The sequence below is a fragment of the Xenia sp. Carnegie-2017 genome, unplaced genomic scaffold (genome assembly GCF_021976095.1).
Source record: "Xenia sp. Carnegie-2017 unplaced genomic scaffold, XeniaSp_v1 HiC_scaffold_24, whole genome shotgun sequence".
NCBI classification, from domain to species: domain Eukaryota; kingdom Metazoa; phylum Cnidaria; class Anthozoa; order Malacalcyonacea; family Xeniidae; genus Xenia; species Xenia sp. Carnegie-2017.
The window spans coordinates 12,236,282-12,255,582 of NW_025813487.1; the positions used below are offsets into that span (position 1 = coordinate 12,236,282).

Below are 19,301 nucleotides of genomic sequence, written 5' to 3' on the forward strand. Positions count from 1 at the left end.
CTGCTGTGGTTCCAAACTACATTAGACTATGAAGTAAAAATACCAAATCATTATTATTGCAGCATGCTAAGTAGATGTTCGAATAAATTACTTCATTTTTTTTACTCCGGTCCGCGGAATCCTGGCAAATGCAGCCAATAAATTAAGCTGTTTTAGTAATTTAAAAAAGATATTTTGAAAACGTTTTTAACAATGGATTTGAATGATAGTTTGAAACTCGGAAAGCGAGTTTTACTATGCCGACGAGCTTGGAAATATCGTGGAAAATGTTAGCGAAAATATAGCAGAAAACGTAAACATGGATGAAAGGGACGAAAGTTTTACGCATGAAATTCAAGATTACATTATGGCACAACTGCCATAACCGCTTGACAAAAAATAAATACGTTATTTACCGTTTATATTTCGGTCCGAATAGAAAAATAGTTCTTCTCGAAATAAAAAACGGCCTTTGGCCTCTGGCCGTTTGGGACCTCTGGAAAACATTTTTACATTTATTTCACGCGCGTTCTGATTGGTTAAAGCCCAATCCAAACATCAAATGGCTGTTCTTTTTTCGCTTGAATGGACCTCCTGTACGAGCCTCTCGCTCAGTCATTAACATATATATATCTTTTTAATTTAATTTTGATTTTTTGTACTCGAATAGTTTGATTCAGCTGGTGTTTTAAACAATACTTCTGATGAGCTGTTGAAGGCATGTGGCATAAAAGGAGGGCAAGTTATACGAATCAAAAATGCATTGGCAACGATTAACTTGGACAATTTTTCTACCATTAAGAAATGTTCCATCTACCATTGAACCATCCACCCAGAAGATCGCTTTATCCACTAGTCATTCCTTTGCCATAAATGACAATGTCAGCAATTCTTCAGCGTCAATTGAAGAAGCTCATTTGTCAACAGGCACACCGTCACCTACAACATCCAGTACACCTCGACATACCATAGCATCTCAAAAGAGTGATCAACCTTCACCAAGCTTTGTACTTGTGGAAGAAAGGAAACTGAACAAGAACTGGATAAAAGATTTTAAGCTTCCTATTTCTGTATGTTAAATAGTATACCTCGTAATAGGTCACATTCTGATGTTAAAATTTATCTTTTGTATTTTACAGTTTTCTCCAACAGTGCATGAAGCACTGCAAGCAGGAAAACTTAATGGAAACCTTAGGGATGAGTTTACTAGGGACATTTGTTCTTCTATTAAAGCTCATACAATGTTTCCATCCAGAGAAGAAAAACAAAGAGTGGCGTCCATGATTGTAGAAAAATATACTTTTCTTGTCGATTCACTTGGAGCTGGTACAGTAAGTCATATTCATATTATTTAATGCATAAGATAATCTTTAGAAGAAATCCTATAGCTTTTCTCGCTATCTCTTATAATGTACAGCATGAACTTTCTTCGTTATAGGGGTCATGGTTGAAAGCAATCACTAATCGATTCAAAAACATGCGTAGAAAGAAGACAAATTCAACAACAAGATCTGTCTGTGTGTCTCAAACTACACAAAAGCAGCCAGAAGCAAATATGAAAAGACGTAAGCTGTATGATGTTTATGATATGGATAATGGTGAGACTGCAGAAACGTGCGAAGAACATAAAAAAAGCCATGGTAACCGAGATGACGAAAACAAACAAAAGATATAGACTAATTAAAGAGCTCATGGAGTTGACCTACCCCTACCGGCGCCAACAATTTATAAATGAACCAAAAGTGTTGAATGAGCTACTGACTGAGTATCCAGCTCTTCAGCTTGTTTCAGAGGTAAGAATAAATATTTTTTGAACAGAACTATTGCATAGAACTATCCTCAAAATCATGGGGGCAGCTAATTTTACCAGTTGTAGTTGACATCTTTGCAGTAAACTGATAAAGTAAATAATAGTATGGCGCCTTATGGCTACAGATTTTTTGTCCATTGAAACATATTTGCAGGAATGTAGGATTTCGCTGCCATATAACGGTCACGATTCCCCAAGCACTAAAGAAATCATAGCTAAAAGTCCGTCGGCAACAACAATTTTAGAAGCATCAATCTGCTTACCATACGCCATATTGACATAAATCGCATCACACACTCGCATAAATTGACTTTGATTTATTACATTCATGCATACACTTTAGTTGTCCTTTACTTACGATTTTGGATGTGAATTTCTGCTGATAAAGCTCAAGACAATGTTGGCTTTCTTTTGAACATCAATGACTGAAATTAAATGAAGATATGATCTTATACGTCCGGCCACCCCTCTTATCAGTCGAGACCATTCCAGACTGTCCACTGATCTGGCCATTGACCAGTGAAATAAGCGTTTTTGGCGTTCATAGTCTCCTTTATCCGTCGAACCAGTCAAGCAACCCCGCTTATCAGTCGGTTATTCCAGGTCAATTGAAATTCAATTGATCTGGTTACCAACAAGATATTCATTAGATTAGTCATTGGTTTTCAATAATAAACAAAGCTGGATTTTTATCACGAAGTAAATGCGATAATAAAGTAAGAATAATTAATGACTTTTTAATTAATATGAATAGGTAATTTTTGAATTCATACATCAGTCGCGCGACGATTTGACATACTCTAGATCCGCCCCAGGGAACAATATCATTTTTTGTCATTTAGCACTTGAAGTCATTAACCTGTTTTGCCGTGTTCACAAACTTTAGATGCATTAATTTTGCCTCGGCGCTTTGTTTAAACAGAGTAAAATATAATAAACTTATCTTCTATAACATTGCTTCGTCAACCAATGTATGTATCTCAATTTTCTCTGTTTCCAAAATTTCTAACACATTTAAAGTATTATTGTTGATTCGTAAAGGGTAGGATTTGAGGTAAAACAAAATTCTATAAAATGTTAAATAATTGTGGCAGTCGGCATAAGTGCATGTTTATATATTCTCAATACACGCTACTCCACACTTGAGGAAACAGCTTTGTCCAGCACTTACAAGTAAAACTTTGCGAAAACCACAACTCTATTGTTTACCATACTTGTACGAATCTTCATTTTCTCTGTTTGTTTAAGGTGTATTTCTGCAGTTGCCTTATTGTGTGCGGTTTTCAAACAAAGACGTGAAGACAATAAAAGAACAAAAGGTAAGATGTAATAAATTTCGTTGGCTACAATTGATGGTAAAACGAATGTTTGTTTATCCTCGTTGCTTTGTTATCATTTAATATACAGCAAATTTTTTCTTTGACCGAGTTTAGCAATTTGCCCGGCTTGCCCTCTAAGTATTGTGGTTTCAAAGGCTAAAGACATCAACGTTTTCATAGAGCAGAATTGACAATGATTAAGCCGTGGATAAAATGAAGATGAAGCTTAAGCAAATTTTACATGACGAAATCAAAATTTGAAAACAATAAAAGGTGCATGGGCTGCATGTTTACATCACGGCCGCCATTTTGGTAGTCAAATACAAAAAAAAATTTTATCAAAGCCATTGTTTGCACAGGCCGATAACGCAGGTCAATTTTTTTCATAATTCCGTGGAAATTGTTTGCAATCCAGGAATAGGCGTATTGTTTCATTATTGATGAGGGTATTTAGTCTAAACGTCCCTATTGACTGTACTGATGGTGAATATTTAGTCTAAACGTCCCTAACGAATATTATGATGAGGAAATTGGTCAGTAAACGTCCCTGTGATAACAAGAGGCCACCATATTATTGCATTAGTTAAATGCTGTTAATGACTTAATATTGACAATGACCATATACAGTCTCTCAGATCTATAACAATTCAAACCGGCGTTTCATTACAGTAATTTTACAAATAAATGGAAACAAATTTCTGAAAGCAAATAACAAGAGGTTTGAAAACAAAAGGAAAACAGAAGTGAATGCCACTTTTCCAAAACAGCGACGACAAAAAAGTAAAGAAAGCTGTCTCAGTTTAAATAATGGTTTATAATAAGCCTTTTCTTAACTTTGCTTACCCGCTCTCCAGCCTGCGCGGTCTGTACATAAACAAATATCTAATCCGATATTTCTCTTTAAAGATTTCGCGATTGCTTAGTAAGGGACTTATTATATAACTAACTTTAATACGGTTTTTCAAAATTTATGTGTTTCTACATGCTTTTCCTTCCACCTGTTCACATCAAAACGTAGACTTAAGAACAAAACTTTACAGCTAATTAACATAGCTAAGTTACAAAGAAAATTGTGAAAATTGCGTAAATGGAAATGATCCTTGCTTGTTGTAGTATACTTTGATAATATCACACAAAGTGGCTGTCCAATGCATCAATTAGAAGTTTGTCATATACTAATATATAATGAATATCGAAATGTTAAATTATTGTTCTTAATTCTTTACCGCTAAACCCAATCACTTAAACATTCTTCATTCATATGTCAGTATTCTTGCATGCACTATTTTTTTACCCTTTTTTCAATGTATTTATGCAGCTGTCTTATTATCTCACTGGTTTGAACAGACACTACTAAACAATAAAAAAAAGCTGGTTTCATGTTGTAAATTTTACTGTATAGTTCGGTTCGACACAAATTGGTGTATTTGGGGTTACAATTTTTTACCAATGACTGTTAGCTAAAATTAAATGAAGTGTTGCCAAAGTTGTTAATTAAGAACTTAAAATACGCTATGGGAACAATATCATTTTTTGTCATTTAGCACTTGAAGCCATTAACCTGTTTTGCCGTGTTCACACACTTTAGATGCATTAATTTTACTTCGGTGCTTCGTATAAACAGAGGTAATTCTTTAAACTATCGAAAACTTTATGTTCTATAACATTGCTTCGTCAACCAATTTATGTATCTTAATTTTTCTCTGTTTTTTTTTAAGGCGTATTTCTGCAGTTGCCTAATTGTGTACGTTTTTCAAACAAAGACGTGAAGAAAATAAAAGAGCAAAAGGTAAGATTTAATAAATTTTGTTGGCTACAGTTGATGGTAAAACGAATGTTTGTTTATCCTCGTTGCTTTGTTAGCACTTAATATACAGCAAATTTTTTCTTTGACCGAGTTTAGCAGTTTACATGATGCCGGCTTGCCCTCTAAGTATTGTGGTTTCAAAGGCTAAAGACATCAACTATTAAACGTTTTCATAGAGCAGAATTGACAATGATTAAGCCGTGGATAAAATGAAGATGAAGCTTAAGCAAATTTTACATGACGAAATCAAAATTTGAAAACAATAAAAGGTGCATGGGCTGCATGTTTACATCACAGCCGCCATGTTGGTAGTCGAATACAAAAAATTGTTTTATCAAAGCCATTGTTTGCACAGGCCGATAAGGGCGGGTCAATTTTTTTTATAATTCCGTGGAAATTATTTGCAATCCAGGAATAGGCGTATTGTTTTATTGTTGCTGAGGAATATTTAGTCTAAACGTCCCTAATGAATATTATGATGAGGAAATTGGTCAGTAAACGTCCCTGTGATAGCAAGAGGCCATCATGTTATTACATAGTTAAATGCTGTTAATGACTTAATGTTGACAATGACCATATATAGTCTCTCGGATCTATAACAATTTAAATACAATGATTCTTGCTCGTTGTATTATATTTTGATAATATCCCACAAAGTGGCTGTCTTGAGGTCAAGAGCATTATGAGTTCAAGAGCATTAGGGAAAACTTCAGCAAACGTCTATGTGATAACAAAAGATCACGAGGCAACCATGTTATTACATATGCTGTTAATGACATAATGTGGGCAATGACCATATACAGTCTCTGATTAATAACAATTCATATCGGCGGTCGATTACATGTAATTTTACAAATAAACGTAAAAAAATTTCGAAAAGCAAACAGCAAAAGTTTTGAAAACAAAAGGAAAACAGAAGTTAATGCCAACTTTTACAAAACAGCGAGGACAAAAAAGTAAAGAAAACTTCGTTTCAGTTTAAATAATCTGTATAATACACCTTTGTTTGTTTAAGGTGTATTTCTTCAGTCGATTTATTGTGTCCGTTTTTCAATTAGTAAAAGAACAAAGGTAAGATGTCATGTAGTTCATAGTAAAATGGAAGTTTCTTTATCTTCGATGCTCTGTTAACATTTATTACTGCAAAATTTTTCTTTGACTTAGTTTGGCAAATAAGTGTTAGTACAAACACCGCACAACTTCCGCCCCTTAATGTTTAGATTCTTATAGTAAATAGAGCGATTTTTTCATTTACCACAATACCTCCATGCTTGACGTAGGATTGGGGACAGGTTTCACATTAATATTTTGATTCGTATTTTTATATAATATCGCATTATTCGCTCAAATCTCTCAACTATATCAAAAACAAACCCTATTCCACTGTTCTGTAAATGTCTTCGTTCTTCAGCGTAACCTGCGAAAAATTAAAAAGAAATCTGCTTGAGATTTTCAATTCTTATGGAGTATTCATTGTCAGTTAGTACTCCACGAATAACTGCAAACAAAAGAGTAACGACAAGCTTGGAAAAATGTAAAAAGTTGCAAAATATTTCCAAGATTTTCTGTGATATTTCTGTAAGTTTTTATAAAAGAATTTGAGTAATCTCGAGATAACGCTGAAACCCAAAACTACTTAGCTGCCCTTAATATCGACGTTGGTTTATTTTGCAAGCTCTTCCTCCCCAATAGAAAAAAAGCTACGCGGTGCATGCAATGTAAATATCTAACACCCTTTCAACATTATTTTTTGGTCATTATCTTTTGAAATTTTTAATTTATTTAGTTAATTTTTCAACTGCAACTTTTTGAATTTGTCAACTGAGCAATTTAGCTGTTTTATACCTGCTAATGTGTTGAATTTGATGAATTAAAAATTAGAATAAAAATTCAATACGGGTATATCTATAGAGACAATACAGGTATAGCTATACAGCTATAGAGGCTAGGTTACAAGAAATTGTAAAGTACTTTATGATTTCATAGGTTTTTTGCATGTATCATGACATAACAGGAAATTGCAATGAAATAGCTAATGGGAAGCTCTGCATGCACAACTGTTATTTTCATAATCAGATAAAGAATTTTAACATCGTTTGGGTTTTTAATCCATTGTATTTAAAATAAATGATTTGCTTTGATTTTAATTTGATCTCGCTTTCTTCGCTTCCTTAGCGCTATCCACTAAAATGCATTTTTTCATCGTTCAATAAATCTCTTGAAACACAAAAAGTTGAAATTTATATTGAACCGAGTAAGAAGAATAAAGCATAAATTAAAAGATAACCAATTTTCGTTGTTTTAAAAAAATTATAACCACGTACATATATAATAGCTACAGTGGCTACCATTAAGAGAGCCATCATGCGGCCATATGAGACTAACTCGATCTATATCTGAACAGTTTTTCTCGCTACACAATGTTGCTGGAATGAATTTTTTAGTTAATGCTCATATATTGCTCAAAAATACGTTTTGATCGTGATCTGCTAGCATCACAGATGTAATTGTGACGTAGTCATTGTCAATCTAAATATATATTTAAAGTCTTCTGTGATAACGTACATACATCCAACAATCAATTATAATTTAGAGCCATACTATATATCCTTGGATCTATTCAATGATGAGTTTAATGATATGGTGGTTATTGTGGCTGTTATTTGGTCAAAGATTCACAATGAAAATGGGTTGGAATGAAGAGCTTGAGTTTTGTGAACAAGAATGGAAGAAATTTGTGGCGGACAAAATTGAAATCGATTCGAAATGCGACAATGCTCGTACACGTTGTTGTGTTGAGGAGAAGAAATATCTTCTGGAGCGATTTAAAATGTTTAGTGAAATATGTCCACTAGAAGGTAAAGTAAACAACAGTTTAGTTTAGAGTAAGTACAGAACATCAACTGGCCATGTACTTGGCAAACGATCACAACACTTATAGTACTGAGGTACTGTTTAATTTAAATAACGGTAATTTAAAACCGTATTCTTAGAAATGGCATTAAAGTAGGGTACCTAAAGAAACAGTTTGAACCCGTAAGGAACCTGCTAAAGTACTCAACTGATTTGGATACACTAGCTTCACAGCATTGACGCAGCATAATCTCTCGTTCATTGTTCCTCTGTCTAGTTACAAAAGCCAAGTAGTATGACAGTAGAGTCAAAAATAGTAATATATGCAGTTATATGATAAAGTCTGTATAGTTATTGTCTATTTGGGTTTAAGGAAGACTTTCGATTCAATGTGAATAGTTTGTAACATTTTGTGGCCAAATGAGTGTCACTTTCTACTTGTTCTTTTTGTCTGGAGAACCAGTTAAAGATAACTTAATTGTTTTTAGGGACATGTGGATGCAGCCCGGTTATTTTGAACTATACATACGTCGATTATCGTTTTTATCGTAATTTTCCATTCGAAAAATTGAAAGAACCTGAAAACTTCACATGTTCACATAAGTACATAAATGAAATAATAAAAAAAGAGACTGGTGAACCTAGTTACCTTCATATCGGACAAATCAAAGTCCCTTATAAGTATATTCTATACGGTGGAAAAAATCACACCTGTTATGTTGTCATCAACGTGAACGAAAAAAGACAAGGTACATACAAGGCCAGTTGATTTTAGTTTCTCCTGTGTCAGTTTGATTTATTGTGCATTATTGGGATTATAGTGCTTCATATTCAACTTTGGTCAAATCCATACGACACTTTGACCTATATTTAATTCATCATATACATAAACTCTTATGTGAAATTTCTTTGCAATTGCAAAAGTATTAGAATACACTCCCGGAACAGCCGAACATGTTTAATTCGTAATGCATTTATTATAATGTAAACCTGTAAAAGAGTAAAAGCTCAATTCAAAAGCGTATCTTGGTTATTTTTGCGTTTATTGATTTTATTCAGTAACGATTACGTTGGAAGATTTTGATTGTTTGTTGAGGGGTGTGAGGGTTAGGGTTAAGATATTCATATATTGATCTGTGCTAGTTGAGCTTTATTATTATAATACAACGGTGATACAATCTCTATTGTGATTGTCTAAAAGCCTTCAAATAATTGTCAATACACTATCACCTTGAAAAACATTGAAAATTACCTGTAGGTGACGAATTTTCTTTATGAGACAACTGTATATACATGAAATATTTTGGTAGAATCTTCATCGAGACTTTCAAGTGTTTTACTCTGCTCAAATTGTCGAGAATAAAGACAAAAAAAACCCCGAAGTGTTAAACTGTCTGTCAAGAGATTTTTCATCGCGTATTTACAGGAAATAGACGAAAGCGAACCGCAAAAATTTTTTAATCAGACTGCAGTCAGCGCTATCCCACTCAGCTTTGGTTTGGTAGATATCCAATTGTCCTTGGTCTGAATATTGTTTAATATCATGCTCAACTTAATCCAAAATTTGTTAAATATTTTCACAGAATGTTTACATATCACTTCAATTGAAATAAACTTCCTTTTACATTAACCCTCTGTATAATATCCCTGTACATATTTGTATGCATCTCTCCTCTGCATGTATAAACCTGTACAAACCCGTAAAAAAGCCTCACGATTTTGTGTAAGCCCTGGGCATGATATTTATTTAAAGTGTTTGGAATTTTAAATTGTGCAGTTCTGGTATTCTTATTATCAAGAGCACTAATTCACAGCACAACTTAAATGAACTCCACCAGAAAAGAGTGTACAACTTACAGAGTTCACAATTCAGTTTTACATTGAATTATATAATCTTTGTCTTCAAGTTTGTATTATACTAATCTAAGTCATCAACTTTTTCTGGGCACAAATTTGTATAAGTGTTTAGATAAACTTCCTTTTCATCAAAAACGAAAGTCATGGGAGTTTATACAGTTGAAAAATCAGGTTCAGCCAACAATCTTAAAATATTTCAAAAGAAACAGATTCCATAGTTGGCCCGATAAATCACTAAAATTGCGTAAACAAACCATAACTCTCCCTTTTCCATCGTAACAGACCGTGCGCCGTGAAATTTTTGTTAATTGATTTTTTACATTTTTTAACTTGTTTGTAAATTTTTCTGTCTCCATGACATTGAACTAAAATATATGGAACGCTACATCATCAAACAAATAATTGAAGCCATATCTTACGCTACACACGCGAGATTTTACCCCAGACACGCGTGTTTAGTGTTTCGAGATTCTCTCGCGGAGTAATAATTGATTGACTACACACTCGTGTCTGGGGTAAAATCAAGGCTTAAAATTTAATAGGTTTTGTATTACAGGTAGCGTTCCGTGTATTTTAGTACAATGCTGCATGCTTAATGCCTTAAATTGTTTCATACGCCATTATTCTTAAAATGACCCTAAACAGCAATTGGCTTATTTAATTCTTTAGGAAAGTTGAGTTTCAAGATGGCTTTTTTTTGGAGTGTTGTTTCCTATATTGATAGAATTCAGTATACTAAATTCTTTTTGATAAATTCCTATTATTTTTATTTGAATATTTTGTAGAGTGTGGTATTTTCAATCATTTTTATCATGTATGATTGTCCTTTTTCAGATATAAATGGATTTTTCATCAAACATGTTCAGTCAGGAAAGTGTGTTAATGAATACTTAGGACGTTCATTCGAGCTTTCATGGAATTGTTTGGACGTGGGGTCTAATTTTAAATTTTTACAATCTGGCTCAATCATGAACCTGAATACAAAAAAATGTCCTGGGAGACGAGGCAACGGAATTCGTTTGATGTTACCTAATGGAAATTTTAATGGAGGATGCGGAGCCATCAATGCCATAACCCAAAATTTTTGGGGTGGTCTATTCTTTTCACGCTATAATAAATGTATAGTAGTTCGAGAAGTTCATTCCGACGTGAGACTGGCCAATTGTAAAAATGAAGAAAATCAGCGATTCAATTTCGGCAAGTGAGAATATTCATCCAGTTAGCGTATATATAATTAAACTCTAATTAAAAGCCACTGCAACGCAGCAGATATAGGAATGGCGCCAGTTAAGTCACTGCTATCACAAACTTCATTTTTATCAAATCAACTTCTACTTTACAGGAATTCACAAATAAGCTTGTATAGATTGGAATTTACTTATTTTTTGTGTGTCTTCTATAGGATCAGTGACATGTGCTGGACAAAATATAACAAACGTCAGATGTCCTAATGATCAATATATGGGGATAAAATTTGCAGAATATCGTGGATTGCAAAAAGGAAGCATTTGTGGCTCCAGTTATGACCACAATTGTAGTGTCGATGTGACATGTGACCTTAAAAATTACTGTGATGGTGAAAGAAAATGTACTATAACTGTTGATGACAATCACTTTCCTTCAAGAATTTGTCCTGGTTTGGAGAAATATCTTTACTTTGAATATCAATGTAACTACACAAGTATGCCATACAGAAAAATTTGCAATCGTAAGTATTATACAGGCACATTATATTTTGCTTATGATATAAGTGCTTCGGGACAAGTTTTGACCTTAATGCACAATGTTATGGTGTTATTTTTATACTATGTACGCTATCAATTGTGTACGCTATCAATGTACGCTAGTGTTTTTATATATTGTGACATTTAAATTTGTGTTCCCAATTATTTGTTAAGTTTAAAGGTTTGAGCAAGTTTGTCTTTTTAGTTTGTTAATGCAAATATTGTTCATAGAAACATCATTTATTGCAGTCAATTTGATTTATCAAATCTATTTTTTTTAAGTCTTTTGGCGATTCTATGCAAGCCAAATGTGACATTTACAATTGCATTTGTATTCATACTTTCATGAATTCACACTACAGAATTTTCATATATACTGCATACATATGCAATTCATATGAATTGGGAAGCTAAACGCAGTGCTCACCTGTAAAAAAACGGTATTTGTTCTGGTTTCATTAATGATTCACATGATCACTTAGACACATTTTGTTGCGATTCGTGTTTACAACACAAAAGTAAAGTTCTCAGTTCAACTTATTTGCCTTTAGTTCATTGTCAACTTAAAAATTAAAATCAAAACAGTGCTTTCCAACTTTAAGTGTAAATCTATAAGATACTGTGTCCATCAGAATGTGGAAAATATTTCTGGTTAAGTGCTTTCAAACCATAATTTTTTTTAAGTTATTGTCACCTTCTGTGTTCTTCTGATATTCAAACTCCGTGTATATATTTTATTCCCGAACGGGATTTGTCATATTTATGTTAATAGAACCATTTCTGAAAACACAGATTTTACTTTAAGATATGCGTTAAGATCATAATTAAACGAAAAACTAATTTTCATTTGTGTAGTTATGGATGTACTCCTGTCTAAGTCGAATCTTCCAAACGAAGGTGTCGTGAATGTTATTACCAAGCTTAGAAACTTCACCATTTGCAACAAAGGTCTTTTGCACAAAATAAAGACGATTATCTGTAAACAACTTGGTTATCCTATCGCAGCATCTGTGGAAGGCTCAATGTCACTATCATCTTTGATGCATCAATCGTTTATACCTGGAAATGTCAAATGTGATGCTCGAGTGAATGATTTATCCCAATGTGCTATCACTCAAAATAATGATTGCTCTCAATATTCGTACGTTACATGTAAGCATTCTCGTTCAATTTTTTGAATGTGTTAACGTATTGCAGGACACATTTTTATGACGTTAGAAAAAGTTTTGAGCGAAGAATTTAAGGAATGAATGTGTTACTTTTGTGTTCTAAACTTACATCTGTCTTTTGTCAAGCATCATGACTTACCTCTATCATCAAGACTTACATTTGTCATAGTGGTGTCACTGCATTTTACGCTGACTTGAAGAATTTAACAATTCTTATTATAAAAGTATCCAAAGAACTATAGAATCACAAAATATAAACAATTGCTACTCTTAAATAGTAAATAATTAAAACAGGATTGCTGCGAATACAGAGGATTAAATTATTTTTACTCTTGCTAGTTCATTTCGTGCTTTAAAAATTGTCCAATTGTCATTGCTCTGCACGATGATTGACGTTCACTCTTTAATGGAATGTAAATCGCTACGGTATTGTTGTTATTAGACACGATACTTACGGTTCCTTGTCATAGCTGGCTTGTTTCCAACTGGAATTTAACCTTATTTAATGAAAGCATTCAAAATCAGTCGTAATCCTCCAATACTTCTTGTGCTCTTTCTCTTTCCCTTTCTTCAGAAAACAATTTTTAATTTTTTCTATATTTGGTGAATGGAGAACAATATGGGATTGCATCATTGCTCTCTATCAAATCAAACCAATTCGAATGTTGTAGTGCATTTAAACAAAATCCTTTTCTATTTAAGGTCACGTTTGTGATAATCCTCTATTAAAAAACGGAGAAAAATTCCCAGATTCTTGGTTTACTGCCTTCCCAAAGAGTCGTAGTGCTTCTAAAGCAAGAATATCCAGTGGCAGTTCATGGTGTTCTCCTGATGCAGATGGCAATCATTATCTTCAACTGAATTTCCCGAGTCTATATACAGTTAACGTTATTGCAACCTTTGGAGACAGTTCAAGTTCAAGCTTTATAACTGAATATCACTTGCTAACAACCATGGATAGTGTCAACTGGAAGTCTAAAAAATCCCAGGAGGTAGCGGTAGAATTTCACTCCAATTTTTATATTGTAAATTTAATAAGGGAATGAACTCATAAATCAATTAAATTTTAAATTTGCTGTTTGTATCGATCTTTGTATAGAAGTTGTTTTTCTTGGTTATAGCATTCCTGCAAAGGACTCTTGAAATTCATTGTCTAGCTTAAATTTCAGCTATGTGGATATGAAGAGATGTTCATATGATGGATAAACTACTATCCTCTGGACTGCGCTAACTAAGCCAGCTTTTCTTAAAGGTTGTTCTTTAAAAAAAAGCAAATCTTTTTTTGTTTTATTCAAGATTTATCAAGGAAACAAAAATGGTTACAATGATGTCGCTATGAAAAAGTTCTCTGGTGGCATTAAATCGAAGGGTTTACGAATCATTCCAGTGAAGTTCGTTAGTAAACCGTGTTTACGAATTGAAGTTTGTGGTGGAGGTAAGAAGTGAAAAAATGCAAGGTTTAGTTTTCTCTCTAAAGACTTAATTACTCAATATATAAACTTGTTTCCTCTGAGAAATAATTATATGCGTCTCAATCGACAAATCTGAACAAATAATTTGCATTAAACTTGTAGTGTTACTAACTTTCTCTGTTAAAATAGCTTTATTTAAAAAAGACAATTTCAACAGTTATTTAAACACATTTCTTTTATCATACAGACTTGCTCCCAGACAAACCAACGCATCTTACTGCAGCCAAAGTCTCATCAAGATACTTCAAGATATCATGGAAAGATCCCAGAAACACTGGTGTGAAACTTGGCACAAATCTCCCGAACTTTCTAACTAAAGTGCGATTAATAGTGCTGAAGGATACTGTTGTTGTATTTGAGAAAACTTGGAAGGCGACTCTACTCAAACCTTACAAAGTGGAGAATCTTGTCCCTTATACAACGTATGTAGTAAATGTAACCGTTGGCAACTCTGAAGGCTTTGGTAGATCAACTACAGCTAGTTTTAGAACTGTTGAGGATGGTGAGTTAATGTTATTTTTAGTGCATTCATTACAGCTGTGATTACATCAAAGATAAATACGAAAGAAGCGACCTTTATCGTAGACGAATCTTGAAATCTTGGATATACTGTGTTTTAATTAAGTTAGCAATGATGGTGTACAGTGGTTATGACTTCTTTTTAAGTGTTTTTATAATTACTGTTTTACATAAAATTTTTAACAGTTTTTTTTCCTATTTTTGTTTAGTTCCCGAAGGTCCACCTTTAAATATTAAATTTGTTGCCATCAGCAGCACATCGTTATCAGTCACGTGGGAGCCACCAGATGTAGACAAAAGAAACGGAAAGATAGTCAGTTACACTGTTTCTATGACACAATTGGAAAATGAAACTTGTTCAATGAACTATACCACCAAGGAACAGCGTTTGGACATAAATAATGTTAAACAAGAGACAAAATTTTATGTTCGTGTTTTAGCTTCTACAATAGTGGGATCTGGAATTTACAGCAATGGTACATGGGTATTTACAAATGGATGTAAGTTGTCTATAGTTTATGTACACGTTTTATTAAGATGATAAATTTATTCAAGTTTATTTATTTAGTGGCACCTCAACTGTCCACCAAGCAGATTGGAAATACGTTTACTTACTTGTTGCAAAATCCAAATTTGGAATACCGGTAACTATGTATTTTACTAGAGCAAATTATTGTAAAAAAACTTATAGGAACTTAAAAGTATTTTTTGAGTTTTTCGGACTCATGGCTAAGTATGAGACAGTTGGTTTCATGTGACATCCAAGGTAGTCTAAATATCTCTTTGGGAAAAGGTTTGATGACTCGTCGCTTTTCTCTGGCAGTGCGGACACATGCATAACATATATTTTAACGATTAACAAAAGCAGAGGTTATATATGTACTTTTAAAAAAATTTTTGCCTTCAATTTGCAGATATTTCTATGTAGTCGTGATGAAAAATGATACAGAAGATAGTCGATTGCCTTCTAACTTTAAAAACACAGACTTGGTGACTTATTTTAAGGCCATATCTTCCGCACAACCAATGCCGTATATTGCTGCTGTAGTTTCTCGCAGAGACTTTAAGCCTGATTTTACACTTGGTGATGGTGAAAACACAACACGGCGTTCCATTGGTGAAAATTATTATAATGGCCCGCTGAAGCTTGGCACTAACTACAAAATATTTCAGCGCATTTTCATTAATGATCAGGTGCGATATTTTTTATACGTTTTCATCAGCATTGCATGATAAAATTTTTATTCAAATATAAATGTTCACTTCGTTTCAGGGTGATTATTATTCTACTGACTGGAGTCCAGTGGCAGCAATTGTCCAAAAGCAGGAGTCTTCAGGTTTGTGTTTGCTTTCAATAGCTTAAGGGAAGTGTATCGATGTCTAAAGTGTAATGATTCAAGATCTTTGCAAATTTCAGTATAGTGAAATGCCTGAAAATTTAAACGATTAATACAGATTTTGTTTGATGATACAGCCGATTTAATTCCAACAAATAACTGCCTTAGTGATTTTGTGTACCTCTTCTCTAATTTCTTTGCGTTCCAAACCTAATTTATACCATAAATATATCATGAATGGTTAACAGGTGTGAATACATGGGGCGTGAGAGCGGTTACACTCTCAGCTTTCGAAAAATGATCGCTGAAAGACAACATTTGTTGGTAATGTTATGATTTGTCATTCGTTTTTATCTTGTAGACGGTGGAAACATTGGAGCTATTGCTGGTACAGTTGTAGCTGCTGTTTTGCTCATTATTCTTGTCATATTGGTCATTCTTTTTGTTAGGATCAATTCAAACTCTGCTACCGTGGTGTGAACTGCGTATTGCAGTCATTCGACTGCTACTAAAATTTCTCAAAAATTGGGGAAGTTCAATTTTTTCTCGAAATTATTAGACGTTTTCTGAAATTTAGCGTACTATAAAAAAATATAATTAAACATAAGATTTTATTTCCTTTTTAACTATAATAGTGAACGAGAGTGAATGATTCTGAACAGTATTTGAAAACAATTTGGAACATAACATCAAATTTTTAGGTTAAGGATATAGTCAATATTTGATATAGGATAATAGTACAGCTATTATCTAATACATTTTATCTAAACACATTAAATAAGAAATAAAGTAAAATTACAAATAAACTGTGGCGAAGCAAGCTCAGTAATTTTTTTTTCTTGGGGGAAGAGACTTTTCAAACATTCAAATATTTTGGAATCAGTGAAGTATGTATGATTATGTGCGCACTGTCATCTCTTTAATTTGCCCGACATAGAAAACAGGGAGTTTTAGTGGATGGAGTTTACTCTGTTATCAACTGTATTAGTCTTAGTAAAATTTTGCTGTTATTGTCTTTTCCTGTTTTCGCTTATTATCCTCATTATAATATTCATTATAAAATCATCCAAAATTATCGAATTAATTGAATTTTCTGATGATTTGATTGCAAGAGTCCTAGGAGCATTGTGTTTGTCTGTAGACTAGAGATCAACGAAAAAGAACAAATGGGTTTGAAGCAACGACACACGACTTTACAAAACAAGAAAAATGCATATGATCGCCAAACACATCCTTCTCTCGTATAGTTTGTCGTTAACCCCTCTCTTCGTTTTGAACACTTGCCGGAACTTCCACCGAAAAACTGATCTCGGTAGTCGGTACCAAACTTCCGTAACATTAAATGCGTTTAAAATTTACATTTGCGTTTAAATATATGCTTGTATTACGGAAAATATCAATTTGTTACAAATACAGAAATACAGAATATCATTCAGAGACTCTAGACTCTAGATATGAAAAACATAGCCAATAACGAGTGTCTCCGATTTATTAGTTTTCATTAGTTGGAACACACACCAATGATTATGATGTATGAGCTTTCACTTCCTAAGAATATGAGCAGACGACCATCAAGTGAAACAGTTTCTTTTCGCCATGTAATATCAAGTAGTCTATTGATACCTGCAAATAATCACGTGTTATTTATAGTTGGGCTGCTTTTTTTGTCCACCTCCTGTTTACTTCATGTTTATTACGTTTGTTTTGTCATTCATTTTTATACTATAGGCGGTGGAAATAATGGAGCTTTTACTGGTGAAGTTGTAGCTCCTGGTTGGTTTCAATTTTTGTCGTATTGGCTTTTCGTTTGAATCAATCTAAACTCTTGTACTCGAACGTGCAGTAAAATGCGTATTGATGTTATTCGACAACTACTGACAACATTTAATGAGAGTGAATTCTTGACTTGCAATTCAGCCATGTTTGTAGTATGATAGAAAAGAATATTTTATCAGTGTTATTGTTGGCACCAGCCGACGTGGACGAGCAGCATTGTTTGGTAAATCTCAAGAGAATGGTTGCAAGTCCGGAATAGTTCTGAGTTTAAATTTAATATTGAATTAATTACTTCATCAAAGTAAACACAATGTCGCGACTGCTCACTTTTATGTCTCAATCTATAGGTTAGTTTAACAACCGTTTGCTTTGTTCATCAAAATTATTTAAGAATGATTGTAATTTGTATAGATGTTATAATGAGCTTAGCTTTTAGAAAGGAAAATCACAACTCAACTTCTTGCTACAATATGTTTACTCAATCTGTCCCATTGGTTATTACCAATGGGTATCACAATATTAGACTCCTGTGTAGGCACTGGATGTAAGATTTGGCATTGGGAAAGAGGTTTGTATTTTGGAATCATCAGAATATTCTAATCTACTATGAGAAAACTCAAGTACACGGTAGCTCTTACCAAGTGTCTGTTTAGTTAGCTAAAGTAGCTGATATAATAACTCAAATTTTCTACCTATCAAATCGTTCCATATGTATCGTACCATATCGTGCAAGATGTACAAATCATAAAGTGCAATTGCCAAACTGGTTTCAATTTTTGGCTTATGCTTTCATTCCAGTTATTTAAATATTGAGTTCACTGGTTAAATGATGTCATGCAATATGGCGGATCGTAAGAATTTGGTTGTCTTGTGGTTACGGACGAAATTTTGTCATCAAAAAGGTATTGAATTCCTTTTCAATATTAATTGTCAGTTCTTAAATATTTCATTACATTTTTTTTCACTTTGTACTCTGTTTGCGTTAAGTTGACCTTTTGAAATCGACAATAATTAGTCACCATGTTTTGAGACGAAGCCGAATAACAAAGACTCAGCAGACAGCAAAATATTCTCCATGCCTGTATTTGTGTGCTATTCGTATTCTTCCTTTTGTTTTTTGCTTTTGCGGAATCAAATTAAATTGGAATTATACGTTGTACTTTCTCCAAATTACAATTATATGAATAAATTCAAAAACCAAGAATCACAGGCAATTTGATATGTAGATCAAAGAGTTTTTCGTATGATCTGTGGTTTTATATTTGATGTCTTTAAGAAGTGAATCTTAGAATTGAATTTCAGATATCAAAATTATGAGTCGACTTTATCTGATATAATCAATGTAAAAAGTTTTAATATATTTTTGTCTGGTAATTAGTGTCCTTTAAAAAGTGATCTGATGTTGAAACTTAAGTCATTATGTGTTCAAGTTTTTGTGTAGAGTGATTTTTTGTATAGTTACAATGGTTGTATAGCTGTATATTAAAATTAAAATCACAAGTAATCCAGTTCAGTGTCTTCATTCCATACTATTTACTTTTATAAATGTGTGAGGATAGTATTTTTAGCAACTGGTCTTTTAATACTTCTTTGTTATGCTTTTACACCATTTGCTCATCATTAAAGAAGATTGAACTTTCAATTACAGGCTTCGACATACCTGCAATAAAACAATAAAA

At 33.2% G+C, this 19,301-nt stretch overlaps 2 protein-coding genes and 1 long non-coding RNA gene across 4 annotated transcripts; all 3 read left to right on the plus strand.

The window, feature by feature from the left end:
- The first annotated feature begins 1,049 nt into the window (after nucleotides 1–1,049).
- Nucleotides 1,050–1,754, plus strand: LOC124450460. The gene is made up of 2 exons (XM_047001157.1): nucleotides 1,050–1,310; nucleotides 1,418–1,754. The coding sequence occupies exons 1-2, from the start codon at nucleotides 1,089–1,091 to the stop codon at nucleotides 1,652–1,654; spliced, it is 459 nt and encodes a 152-aa protein (XP_046857113.1). The 5' UTR covers nucleotides 1,050–1,088; the 3' UTR covers nucleotides 1,655–1,754.
- Nucleotides 1,755–4,608: 2,854 nt separating this feature from the next.
- Nucleotides 4,609–8,291, plus strand: LOC124450495. Of its 2 annotated transcripts, XR_006950011.1 has the most exons (4): nucleotides 4,609–4,897; nucleotides 5,931–5,986; nucleotides 7,509–7,773; nucleotides 8,257–8,291. It is a non-coding gene; the product is annotated as an uncharacterized LOC124450495 (long non-coding RNA). The 2 variants fall into 2 exon arrangements; XR_006950012.1 differs by lacking the exon at nucleotides 5,931–5,986.
- Nucleotides 8,292–10,593: 2,302 nt separating this feature from the next.
- Nucleotides 10,594–16,326, plus strand: LOC124452157. The gene is made up of 11 exons (XM_047002743.1): nucleotides 10,594–10,822; nucleotides 11,028–11,306; nucleotides 12,205–12,501; nucleotides 13,221–13,510; nucleotides 13,815–13,953; nucleotides 14,178–14,492; nucleotides 14,719–15,009; nucleotides 15,078–15,153; nucleotides 15,424–15,703; nucleotides 15,783–15,846; nucleotides 16,208–16,326. The coding sequence occupies exons 1-11, from the start codon at nucleotides 10,594–10,596 to the stop codon at nucleotides 16,324–16,326; spliced, it is 2,379 nt and encodes a 792-aa protein (XP_046858699.1).
- The last annotated feature ends 2,975 nt before the right edge of the window (nucleotides 16,327–19,301 follow it).

Bases quoted from the DNA above. Each gene is read 5' to 3' on its own strand.
- LOC124450460 (XM_047001157.1), top strand. From the start codon at position 1,089: ATGTTAAAATTTATCTTTTGTATTTTACAGTTTTCTCCAACAGTGCAT. The intron at 1,311-1,417 runs GTAAGTCATATT...TCTTCGTTATAG, and splicing joins ATTCACTTGGAGCTGGTACA to GGGTCATGGTTGAAAGCAAT.
- LOC124452157 (XM_047002743.1), top strand. From the start codon at position 10,594: ATGAACCTGAATACAAAAAAATGTCCTGGGAGACGAGGCAACGGAATT. The intron at 11,307-12,204 runs GTATGCCATACA...TCATTTGTGTAG, and splicing joins ATATCAATGTAACTACACAA to TTATGGATGTACTCCTGTCT. The intron at 15,154-15,423 runs GTAACTATGTAT...TTCAATTTGCAG, and splicing joins AATCCAAATTTGGAATACCG to ATATTTCTATGTAGTCGTGA.